The sequence below is a fragment of the Vipera ursinii genome, assembly GCF_947247035.1.
Source record: "Vipera ursinii genome assembly, chromosome: 2".
Lineage (NCBI taxonomy): Eukaryota > Metazoa > Chordata > Lepidosauria > Squamata > Viperidae > Vipera > Vipera ursinii.
This window is the reverse complement of record NC_139513.1, coordinates 49,630,662-49,643,186: the sequence shown is the minus strand read 5'-3', so window position 1 is coordinate 49,643,186 and position 12,525 is coordinate 49,630,662. Positions and strand designations below refer to the sequence as shown.

At 36.2% G+C, this 12,525-nt stretch overlaps 1 protein-coding gene across 2 annotated transcripts in view; it reads left to right on the top strand.

Annotated features, from left to right (window-relative positions):
* NR2C2 (nuclear receptor subfamily 2 group C member 2) overlaps positions 1-7,334 on the top strand; it is a 71,414-nt gene extending 64,080 nt beyond the window's left edge. For both annotated transcript variants that reach the window (XM_083353838.1, XM_083353837.1), the window contains one exon: positions 1,564-7,334. In XM_083353838.1, coding sequence (XP_083209964.1) covers positions 1,564-1,738 — 175 coding nt within the window. In that variant the 3' untranslated portion in view covers positions 1,739-7,334. The remainder of the gene's footprint in view (positions 1-1,563) is intronic.
* Positions 7,335-12,525: the final 5,191 nt, after the last annotated feature.

Here is a 12,525-nt window from a genome sequence, read left to right as displayed (position 1 = left end):
TAAAAAACCACTCAAGACATATCTCTTCCCCTGGTCTCTTGCCTCCCTGATATAGCTGACAAAGTGAGAAAGAGCCTATGGCCTTTATGAGTTAACACAGCTGCCTAATGTGCAAGCAGCCCAGGTTCGGATCTCAGAAGGGTGTGGCTGACTGATGAGAGCAAAAGCAGCTTGAAATAGCTGTACCAGTCTCCCTTTAATTCTTTGTGAACAATCCAAGGTGTGTGTATGTGTAACACTAATTGCATTGGCAAATGAATTTCAACAATGGTGGCCTGGAGGTGGAGCTCTCACCTCACAATCAGGAGGCTGTGAGTTCGATCCTAGGTAGCAGCAGATATTTCTCTCTCAACACAAAGGGAAAATATCTGGTGCGAATTCCACGTAGGCGTCAGGAAGGGCATCCGGCCAGTAAACACTCAGCTCCATTCAGTCGCCTCGACTCCACCCTTATGCCAGGTATTACAGGGTCATTAAAAGAAAAAAAAGTTACTTAGAATGACCATGGGCAGGCAAAAAAATAATGGGAACAGGAGTGACCTCTCAGTTCCTGTCATCTTCCCCAACTGTACTACTTGTGGTAAGCTGGCAGGGAACATTGGAAATCACAACCTCATGACTACAGGGATGTTGCAATGGCCACATGTGTCTGAACTCTGTAGAAATTTCAGTTCCACAGGAATAATGAGTCCTGGGTTTTTTATGCATCATTTAAGTTAGTAGATTTTAGATACCTTGATTCAGAAATTGTGATAGTGTGGACTAACTCAGAGTTATAAACAGATGAACACAATGACAGTTTTATTCAGTTTATAGGTAGATATAATATTGGCACCTACTCTGGCAACTTTCTGGAATGCGCACGAAACAGTACTTTGAATTATAATATGTTGCCATATAGATTAGGGTTGGCATAATAATTATTACTATTATTTTATAATACTATTAATATTTATTACTATTACTAGCAAGTATTAATATTACTTGTTTTATTGATTTTTATGTTTGAATTGGATTTTACTGTAGTTTTATTTTATTTGTATTATAAAGGGCCATGAATCAGTTGTTTGGTAGCACATAAAAATATTTAATAAATAAACATTCAGGCGTGGTAGTTGCAAGCCTCCTCCTGTAAGGATCGTGTAAAATAAAGTTTGGAGGAGCCCTGTATTATGCAACCAATCAAAATCGATCCTGAGACCCATGTGCCTTGCAGTTCAGGGTGTTTATCAGATTTGGTTCCAGTGGGTGTACTTCTGAGAAACACATTGAATCTGAACCCTCCTGAGGCTTTCTGCAGGATTCAGAATTTTGAGGCACATTGAGATATACGAGTCGTGTAATGAGTATATTCTTTCCCAAACTCTTCTTGAAGGCGTACTCCAGGTTAAAAGGGTGAGAGAGTTTGTAGTTTTGTAACTTTAACTTTTAGCCATAGTGAATGATAATTTATCGTGAACTGAGTAGCTGAAGTATACAAACCAAATGAAATGCTTAAGTATCACAGTGGTACTGGTAAATTGAGCTACGTTTTTACATGTTCTGCTGACTTTCTTATTTCAGGCTAGCTCGAGTTCTAGTTCGCCTGCCAGCTCTTAGACTGATGAGCTCCAGCATTACAGAAGAACTCTTTTTTACTGGCCTGATTGGAAATGTTCCAATTGACAGCATCATCCCCTACATCCTGAAAATGGAAACGGCAGAGTACAATGGTCAAATAACAGGATCTTCCTCATAGAAGGAATCAGCTCATCTTGGTGGACCTGAATGCTAATTTACTGGTTCCTTTGGATAAGGTGTACAAATATTTTCAACGCTTTTCATTTTCTTGTTAAAAATTCTTTTATTTAAAAACTAGGTTACGAAAACCTACAGTACTTTTTTCTAGAACAGAACAAATATGTGAATTTCTTTTCCTGAAAGGCCACAGGGAATTGATAAACATGTCTTTAATATGTCTTTTTATTTAAGCATTACCAATGAGTACACTGTAGCTTCTCTTCTCTTGTGACAGAGTACTCATTAAAAAGAAGTATATTCAGAACTTTAGCTTGGATCCAAAAGGCTCCAAGATGTCTTCTGCAAAGGGACTGCCCTCCCCCTCCCATTGCAGCCCTTATTCTCTTCCCCCTCCCCCCCCAAAAAAAATGCCACTCCAGGGCAACATGAAGCATGGCATGCTAGTTTGTTGGAGAAAAAAAAACTGTTTACAAGATTCCTTTGAACAAACAGAGAGGGCTTTGCTGGAAATGTACTTTGAATTCAGTCCATATTGGGTGCATACATGCTCACTCACACACGTGCAGATAATTTTAAATTAGCAAGATGTAGGAATGGTCAGCACTTCCAAATGATATTTTATGAAAGTAAGATGTTACCTTCATAATCCTGCTTCTTTGAATAAAGTCAGTGAATAGCATTTTAATTACAAATGTATACTAATGATTTCTATGAAAACTTACAGCCATGACAGACAATCATTTATGCTACAAAAATTTTAATTGCATATGTTTATTAATAACATGATTCTTTTAAGGAAGTTTGAATTAAATTCTGCTAAATGAATAGAAAAGTTTATGGGATAGGAAAAGCATAATGTTTATGGCTCAACTGTAAACTTGATAGATTCTATAGAAGCTAATTTACACCGAAAAATAGCACACTACTTATAGTGGGGCACCTCTGAGAATTTTAAGATGTTTTGTGTTTGCCAATAGTTTTTTTTTAAAAAAAACAAACAAACTGGGACACATCCATCACTTTTAAGTAAGAACCACATGCCTTTTATGGATAGATCAACTTAAGAAACAAATTTCATACTCATTCTTTCTGAGAATGACTCATTCCTTCTGGGAAGAGTGACTTTGGCACAGTTCTAAGATCACTAAATTAGTGAGGAATCTATTGATTACTGAGATGTTGCTTTTCTCTGGCAAAGAAATCCTACAATCAGTTTGGAGCACTCCAGTAACAAAGTGGTTCATTATTCCTAATGATCTGCCAAAACAATCTTAGAAAGGCAGGATGAAAGCAAGAAGGAGCTGTAGTAGTAGCAGTGAAAGGGAATACACATAGACTAACTTCTGGGCTTTCGGTAAGTGTTTGGTAGTGTGGCAGAGGGTTCGGCTACAACAGATCCTGGGTTCTGCCTAATCTGGTCACAGGAGTACGGTAGCTTCTTATAGCCCCTGCAACAGTATTCCATGGAACCGTACAGTTGTATTCTAAGAATTCAGATTCTGATTCATTCATTTTCTCAGCCTGCAATCCAACTTATGTTCTGAAATATATGCCATAATTTCTATAGAAATGGTGTCCATAGTATAGGAAAAAGGTGTATTTATATTATACTCCCATCTGTTTTCCCAATATTGCATATGTCCTGGAATCATTCAGAATCTGATAAGAAACCATCTGGAGTCATGGTACTAAAAATGCCATGTACGATGTCAAAATATTAAGGCTGTCCAATTCTACTTGTATGCAGTACTGCTTTTAGATTTCATATTATATTGTACAATACTTCTGTATTTCAAATCATAGTTGTAATTTTTATTTCATACACGTATCACTTTTTTCAAATTGGCTTTTATATGAAAACATATTTCAACAAGTGTGTCATTTATACTCACTGTTAAGTATATGGGTGGTTTCAGTGAGCATTTTAGTAGAGGCATTTTATAATGATTATTTTATAGACTTTAATAGAGGCAGGTACCAATGGAGAATAAGAAAGGTTAGTAAAATTTAATAGATGAACAGAGCATTGCATAAGTAATGTAGTCTTACAGGTCTCTTTCCTCAGAAAACGTCACTGAGCTCAGTGGTGCTTACTTCCAGTATATGCTTATACTGCATAATTATAATTCATTCAGCAAATTCCTAGGTATGCTCAAATCATTTATATTTACCATTCTTTCATTAACTTCAAATTAATTCATAAAACACTGTGACACAGAAGCTGAGTTAGCATATTCCCTGATTTTGTTTAAATAGGAACCTAACATATTTTGCACTGGAAATACATTCAGTAGGACTATGACTATAGATGCATTGTAAAGTACTAGAAAGCTAGCTGTGTGTGTTATATAATATATATAATACTATATTTTTAAAGTAGCAAGATCAGTTGGAAATAGAATTGTGTCTGTCCTGGATCATAGCTTTAAACTAATTACAGGCCAAATTTATAAAGTTAAAAAATTTGATGAGGAAATAGTAAACAACTGAAATTATGGTTTAGCTCAATTTTTACGAAATCTGCAAAACAAATTATGTACACTATTTTTATTGTGAGAATTTATAATGCTAATATATATTAATAGATATTGTTTTACATACTATCCTGGTTGGTATGGTGACACATATATTTTTAAAACTGTTATGTATAATATTTAATTATGCATATCTAATAAAAATATGTGCAATTTGAATAATATAAAAATAGTACAGTTTTAAAAATAATTCAATTCAAAAAAAATTGTTTGCTGAATTCTGTACCAGGTTAAATCCTCCACAAACCAGTAATAAGATATTAATTTCATTCTCTTGTATTAAGTTGAATAAAACTAGTTTATATCACTTGTTTTACTGATCTAGGGTTTGGATCAAGCCAAAATACATTTTAAATAGCACTATTTTAATCACATTGAGATGCAATATTTCAATTATTTTGCATTCATTATTTATTTACTTCCCATCTCACTTAGCTAGCATATTATTATAAAAATGTTTCTCCAGTTTTTCATTGTTATAGCAGAGATATGTGGTAGACCTCACAACTACGGTAGGAATGATTTTTAGATTTATGCTTTGCACTGCGCCCAAAACACCAAGCATTTTTTTTTTACTTTTAAGTTTTGGAGAAGATATTGTATAATGAACTCTTTCAACCTTTTTAAACTTTTGGCTTTTATAAGAGCCCTGGAAAGTTTTCAAAGCAGCTAGAATTTATACTTCCGATTTTCAAGGAAGGAAATGTTGCACAGAAGTGCATCAAAAAAAAGGACATGCAATATAGGCCATCCTTCATCTTGCTCAACCTGTTGGAATATGTTTTCTGAACATAATCTTCTTTTTAAAAGTGTAATCATTACTCTTCCTGATGTGCACACTAAAAACGTCTCAGTGCGTTTGGAAGAGTTTCAGGTGGGAGCAGCTACCAGTATACTTCAAGAAACTATATTGATTTGGGTGCATGTAGAAAGAAACATGACTCTGCACTGAGAAACTTATCATTCAGACAGAAAATAAAAATTAGTCTTTTGTTTCTCTACGTTGGAATCCATTAGGTTCTGTCCAATGTCACATAATAGAAGTTACTCTGCTTCTCCTCTATTTGCATTTTCCAGATCTGCTTTGGAGTTCTGCTGATGGTCTACAGCAGATTTGCAGAGCTGCTTTGAGTAGAATGAATGCCGTGTATTCCCTGGGCCGACAAATATACTTTGCTCAGTGGATAATTATTCTTGGCTCATGTTATCAGTGAAAGCAGTGAAGGTTTGCCTACTTGGTGTCATATAATCCTGACCCTTTGTAATTTGAATTTGAAATAATTCTTGAAGGATGTTTTATCATGAAATCATAGCACTTTCAAAACTTGCCAGTAAGAGGAAATTTTAATGTAATATCTATTTCTCCGAAGGTGGATATTTGGGGTGATTACTGTTACCAAGCACACTTATTTGAAAGCAAGTTCTCTCAGATTACTGAGATTTAAATATGCATGTAAAGGATCTGCATTTAAAAGATGTCCTCAAGGGATGGTCTGTTGATAAATTGGACTTAGGAATTTTAATTTATTTCAGTGGACTTGGACATGCATGACAATAAAACTAAAGTCTCCTTGCTATGGGAGAACCTATATGGCAACTGACAAACCATTAAATAATACAATTTCCTTGAAGATTAGCTTGTACTGAATTAGATAAAAGTAAAAATCATAATTTTAAGTATGCATCCATAGGTGGGGTTTTATTTTCAAAAATAATTAGGTATGTCATTTAGAGTTCAGTTCGATTATGCCATATAACAGGAAAAAAGATTTTTAAAAATCTTTTAAGACTTGACTAAGCTCTTAAGCACAATCAAAATAGTGCTTTGGATGCTGGCGATATTTATTTGTTTGTATGATGTTTATGTGTTAGTTTCTAACATTGTTCAGTACGTGTACAGTGTAATATAAAATGTGTATGTATGTAAAATTATGTACAGTCCTACTCACATATACATATATATATATATATACCAGATTTCTATGTTAAAAAAAGATTTATAAATGCATTGCAAAGCTTGAGCTTCCTACATTTTATATTTTGTTCAAAGCTTGATATAAACATATGCCTCCCTCTCCTTTTTCTCAGTAGGGTGGGCTGTTGTTTTTAAACCTAGGATGTAATTGCACTTTGTCTTATATACTGAAAGAAACTATCTAATAGTTCCAATTTTATTTGTTAATATTCAGAAGCCCAGCTGAAAATTATGGAGATTGTGCAGTGACGGTGGTGAACTGTGGACCATAAACCTTTCTGTATATTCTCAATGCCTGCAAAAGAGGCTTTTTGTATTTTTTCTGAGCTTTTCTTGTGTATAGTTGTCCTTTTCAGCATATACATTTTGATCATTGTATGTTTTAATGTTGTCAATGCATCCCTTCCAAGTTGATGATTAAAATGAACAAGGCTGTCACACAACAGATGAGTCTAATTTTATATTGTTAGCTGTCTTGTTAAATGAGCATAAGGCAAAATGCTGTGTCATGAATGCACTAACTGATTCAGATATGATATCTTCTAAGTAATACTTTTTGCAGGAAACTGGCAAAATGACCATCTTAAATTTGAAGTTTTTGAATGGACAAGTGGTATGAAATGCTACCACTTGTAATAGCATCTCCTATCACTTCATGCTACCAGTGAAGTCTTGGAGGATGTTTCAAGTAAGCTTTGAAGGGGGTGGAGATGATGTCAGATAATTTGGCCAGAAGTTGCATGTAAAACATTCAGTGATGCTATACAATGGGCTCCATAAATAATAATTTTAATAAGGGAGAAGTATTTCTGTATATAAGGACACATATAGAAGCTCTATACTGGAAAAACTTCATTTTTTCTGTCTTTCTTGAAAATTCAGGTAGTTTGCAGTGCATGGAGAGGTAGGGCTTGATGGGAAACTTGCATTTTTTCCCCCTTTTAAAACAGCTTTTTTCTTCCATGCCTTGACAACTATTTCCAAGTGTGGTTAAAGAAGAGGGTTGAAATCCTGCTCTCAAGCATTGTGAAGATCACTTTTCATGGAACCATCTACAGAAAAATTGTGAAAATGAAATGATAAAGTTATACAGTCATGGCCGAAATTGTTGGCACCCCAGAAATTTTTCCAGAAAATCAAGTATTTCTCACAGAAAAGTATTGCAGGAACACATGTTTTGCTATACACATGTTTATTCCCTTTGTGTGTATTGGAACACAACAAAAAAAGGGAGGGAAAAAAGCAAATTGGACATAATGTCAAACAAAACTCCAAAAATGGGCCGGACAAAATTATTGGCACCCTTAACTTAATATTTGGTTGCACACCCTTTGGAAAAAATAACTGAAATCAGTCACTTCCTATAACCATCAATAAGCTTCTTACACCTCTCACCCAGAATTTTGGACCACTCTTCCTTTGCAAACTGCTCCAGGTCTCTCTTATTGGAAGGGCGCCTTTTCCCAACAGCAATTTTAAGATCTCTCCACAGGTGTTCAATGGGATTCAGATCTGGACTCATTGCTGGCCACTTCAGAACTCTCCAGCGCTTTCTTGCCATTCATTTCTGGGTGCTTTTTGATGTATCTTTGGGGTCATTGTCCTGCTGGAAGACCCAAGATCTCACACGCAAACCCAGCTTTCTGACACTGGGCTCTACAGTGTGACCCAAAATCCTTTGGTAATTCTCAGATTTCATGATGCCTTGCACACATTCAAGGCACCCAGTGCCAGAGGCAGCAAAACAACCCCAAAACATCATTGAACCTCCACCACATTTCACTGTAGGTACTGTGTTCTTTTCTTTGTAGGCCTCATTTTGTTTTCGGCAAACAGTAGAATGATGTGCTTTCCCAAAAAGCTCTATCTTGGTCTCATCTGTCCACAAGACGTTTTCCCAGAAGGATTTTGGCTTACTCAAGTACATTTTGGCAAACTAATCTTGCTTTTTTATGTCTCTGTGTCAGCAGTGGGGTCCTCCTGGGTCTCCTGCCATAGCGTTTCATTTCATTTAAATGTCAACGGATAGTTTGCACTGACACTGATGCTCCCTGAGCCTGCAGGACAGCTTGCATTCCTTTGGAACTTGTTTGGGGCTGCTTATCCACCATCCGGACTATCCTGTGTTGCAACCTGTCATCAATTTTTCTCTTCTGTCCACGACCAGGGAGATTCGCTACAGTGCCATGGGTTGCAAACTTCTTGATAATGTTGCGCACTGTGGACAAAGGCAAATCTAGATCTCTGGAGATGGACTTGTAACCTTGAGATTGTTGATATTTGTCCACAATTTTGGTTCTCAAGTCCTCAGACAGTTCTCTTCTCCTCTTTCTGTTGTCCATGCTTAGTGTGGCACACACAGACACACAATGCAAAGACTAAGTGAACTTCTCTCCTTTTTATCTGCTTTCAGGTGTGATTTTTATATTGCCCACACCTGTTACTTGCCCCAGGAGCATCACATGCTTGAAACAATCTTGTTTACCCACAATTTTGAAAGGGTGCCAATAATTTTGTTCGGCCCATTTTTGGAGTTTTGTTTGACATTATGTCCAATTTGCTTTTTTTCCTCCCTTTTTTTTGTTGTGTTCCAATACACACAAAGGGAATAAACCTATGTATAGCAAAACATGTGTTCCTGCAATACTTTTCTGTGAGAAATACTTGATTTTCTGGAAAAATTTCTGGGGTACCAACAATTTCGGCCATGACTGTATATAGTGTAACACTTGCCTGATCGGGCACTTAAAAGACTTGAGTTGTAACTGAAAGTCTATTAAAAAAATTATCAATGAAGTAGAATGAAATTCTGAGGAATTCCTAAATATTTTTGAATTTATATTTCTGTTTTCTAATCTGTTTTAATCATTTTTCTTCGTTTTCAAACCATTTTTGGCTAAAAACATTAATTTTAAATGTACTGAAACTGAAATTCTTTGTTTCATAGTTACAAGAATTGGATTCATTTAAATTCCATTTAAAATCAAATAGAATTTCTCATTTCTAGTTGTTCTCTGAAAAGTTAAGAAAAATGGAGTTTTTGCTTATTTGAAAAGCTTGCTTGGAATGTGTGTAAGAGACGGCATTTCTCATTCACTGGAAGAGGAAAGAAACCAAGAATTGTAGGGGATCATGATGATATTGCAGCTCAGCCATGATGGCATTACTTATTGCCAATCCTATTTACACAATGCAGTAGCAAAAGCAAATACATTGTTAGAAGAGTAAAAGTAACTTCGTACTAGAAATACAATACTGATTTCATATTCTATTCAGTTTTAAAAAAAAAAACACTAAACCAACAATTGGATAAGTTTTACTTGTGTATTGTCCAAAAGGTAACAGCATACAGTGCCTTATTTTCTTTTGATATCCACAGAACTTATATTCTGAAAAGGCTTCCATAATTATGTATTAAGTATCATGTAAAGCCATTGGTCTCAACAGTTTTATAGTTCAAAAGTAATACTTATGTTTACAAATTGTAAGCATTTGAAAACTCCCTCAAGCATTAAGCTTGTATTAAAACTAAAATATTTGCCATAAAAAGAATTGTGATAATATCCAGGGTTATGTTTTATAGTCCTGTGCTTTGAATTTTTTATTAAAAAATCTACTTTTTTTAGTTCAGGTTTAAAACCTGTTGCTTCCTCTCAGTTTCTTTTGTGACATCAGCTTTGGAAATTTTGTGACATTTTTATTTTTTATTTTAACTTTAACTTTTGAATCCAATCAATGTCTTCAGTCTGGAAGAGAAATTTGCATTGTTGTGTGTGTATATAGAGAATTGCAGTGCATGCTTATGCATTTTATTAAATGCTGTCTAAATGTGTCCTTACATTGTTGTGGCTTAATGTTGCAGTCTACAAGAAATTTATACTATTACAATAAATAAAGACACTTATGCAGCTTTTGACTTCCTCCTTTTATTATTTTTGTTAATATTCATGGCAGTTAATTATGACAATGTGGCATTTTGTTAAGAGTATAAATTCTCCAAAGTAGTATTCTGCATTCCTCAGCTGGTTTTATCCCAGAGTTCCTCATACAGAACTGCCCATCTTCCTTGCCAAGCAGTAAAGAAGTTTTGAGAAAGGGTGTGAGTTGGAAATGTACAGCTCCTCCTGCTTTGAAAAATCAACTGGTATAAGTATTTAGATTTGGGGCAAATATCAGGACATTGATTCAAGTGTAGAGCAATGAAAATGCATATTTTAAATGTATTCTCTGTCACACGTGCACATGGCAGATACTGGAATAGTATCAATTGGCATGCTCAATTATATTTTTTAACCAATAACTGTTTCTGCTATTAAAATACTGATTCATTTTTAAACATACTATAGTCAATACCTTGCTGACTGGGGAATTCTGGCAGTTGAAGTATACTTAGATTTCAGTAAGGCATTTGATAAAGTAGACCACAACCTACTCCTTGGTAAGCTAGAAAAAGGTGGAATAGACAACATCACCACCAGATGGATCTGTAGCTGGCTGGCAAACCACACTCAATGAGTAGTCCTCAACGGCACTACATCTACATGGAGAGAAGTAAGCAGTGGGCTACGGGGTACCACAAAGTTCTGTCTTAGGCCCAGTACTCTTCAATATCTTCATCAAGACTTACATGAGGGAATTGAAGGGGAACTCATCAAATTTGCAGATGACACCAAACTGGCAAGAGTAGCTAACACCCCAGAAGACAACAAAATGAGTTTCAATGTGGAGAAAAAGTTTTACATTTAGGCAAGAAAAAACAAAGGTACAAGTACAGATTGGGCAAGACCTGGCTTAAAAACAGTAACTGTAAGAGGGACCTTGGAGTCCTAGTGGACAATCACTTATCCATGAGGCAGCAGTGGGCAACAGCAGCCAAAAAATCTAATACAATCCTGGGTTCTATAGATCACGTGAGGTATTAGTACCACTTTATAAAACCCTAGTAAGACCACACCTGGAATACTGCAGCCAATTTTGGTCACCATATCACAAAAAAGATGTTGCGGGTTTGGAAAAAAATTCAGAGAAGAGCAACTAAGATATCAAAGGTCTGGAGACTAAAACATATGAAGAACGGCTGCAGGACTTGGGTTTGGCTAGTCTAAAGAAAAGAATATGGGAGACATGATAACAGTATTCCAGTATTTGAGGGGCTGCCACAAAGAAGAGGGGGTCACATTATTCATCAAAGCACCAGAGGGCAGGATAAGAAACAGTGGTTGCAAAGTGATCAAAGAGAGAAGCAACCTGGAATTAAGGAGAAACTTCTTGACACCGAGGACAATTAACCAGTGGACTAGCTTGCCTCCAGAAATTGTGGGCACTCCATCACTGGAGATTTTTAAAAAGAGGCTAGATAGTTTTTTGTCTGAGATGGTATATGTTCTCCTGCTTGAGCAGGGGGCTGGACTAGAAGACCTCCAAGGTCCCTTCTATTCTATTCTATTCTATTCTATTCTATTCTATTCTATTCTATTCTATTCTATTCTATTCTATTCTATTCTATTCTATTTTCTATTCAAATTCTATTCTACTCTATTCTATGGCATTTGGCTTTAACTGAACTTAGAAACTCAGTAAAGCCAGATCTGATTAGCGTGGGCCGACTCCTATAAAGATATTAGGAATCCTATTCTGCATTGGAAATTAAGATACATCTTGGGAGAAAACCAGGATAAATTTCTTCCATATTTTTAATTAAGAAAGTCATCCCTATTTACCCCATAACTGAGGTCAGCTCCAGAGGATCTTTTCTGTAGCTATAGATTCTTGTCAGATAAATATCCCAAATGCAGGAAATAGCAGCACACTAGAGCTCTTTCACCAATTTATCCCCATAATTAACTATGGCTAGCTACCACAGAGGATGGCTGGCCTCGAGCCATCCAATTAACTTCTGTGGCTGAAATGCAGACATAGTTTCCTCATCCCCAGTTCCACGTTGGACTTACTACATGAAGCAGAGTCTGAGCTGCAACTTAATGAATTGGGGATAATCATATTTTGGAGAAAAAAATCTGTCTCTACTGTTACCGTCCCCTTCATGGATTACTGCATTGTCATGGTGAAGGGGCTTGCATAATTCAATGAAGCCATGAGCTATGCCAGACATGTCAAACACAAGGCCCGGGGGCCAGATCCGGCCCGCAAAGTGGTTTCATGTGGCCCGCAAAGCCATCCTGGAAACAGTGAGGGAACGGCCCCCACTGCCTTGGCCCTGGCCCAGAGACCCTCCTTCCGCCAGAGACCCTCAGATCTGTCCCACTCCTGCCCAGG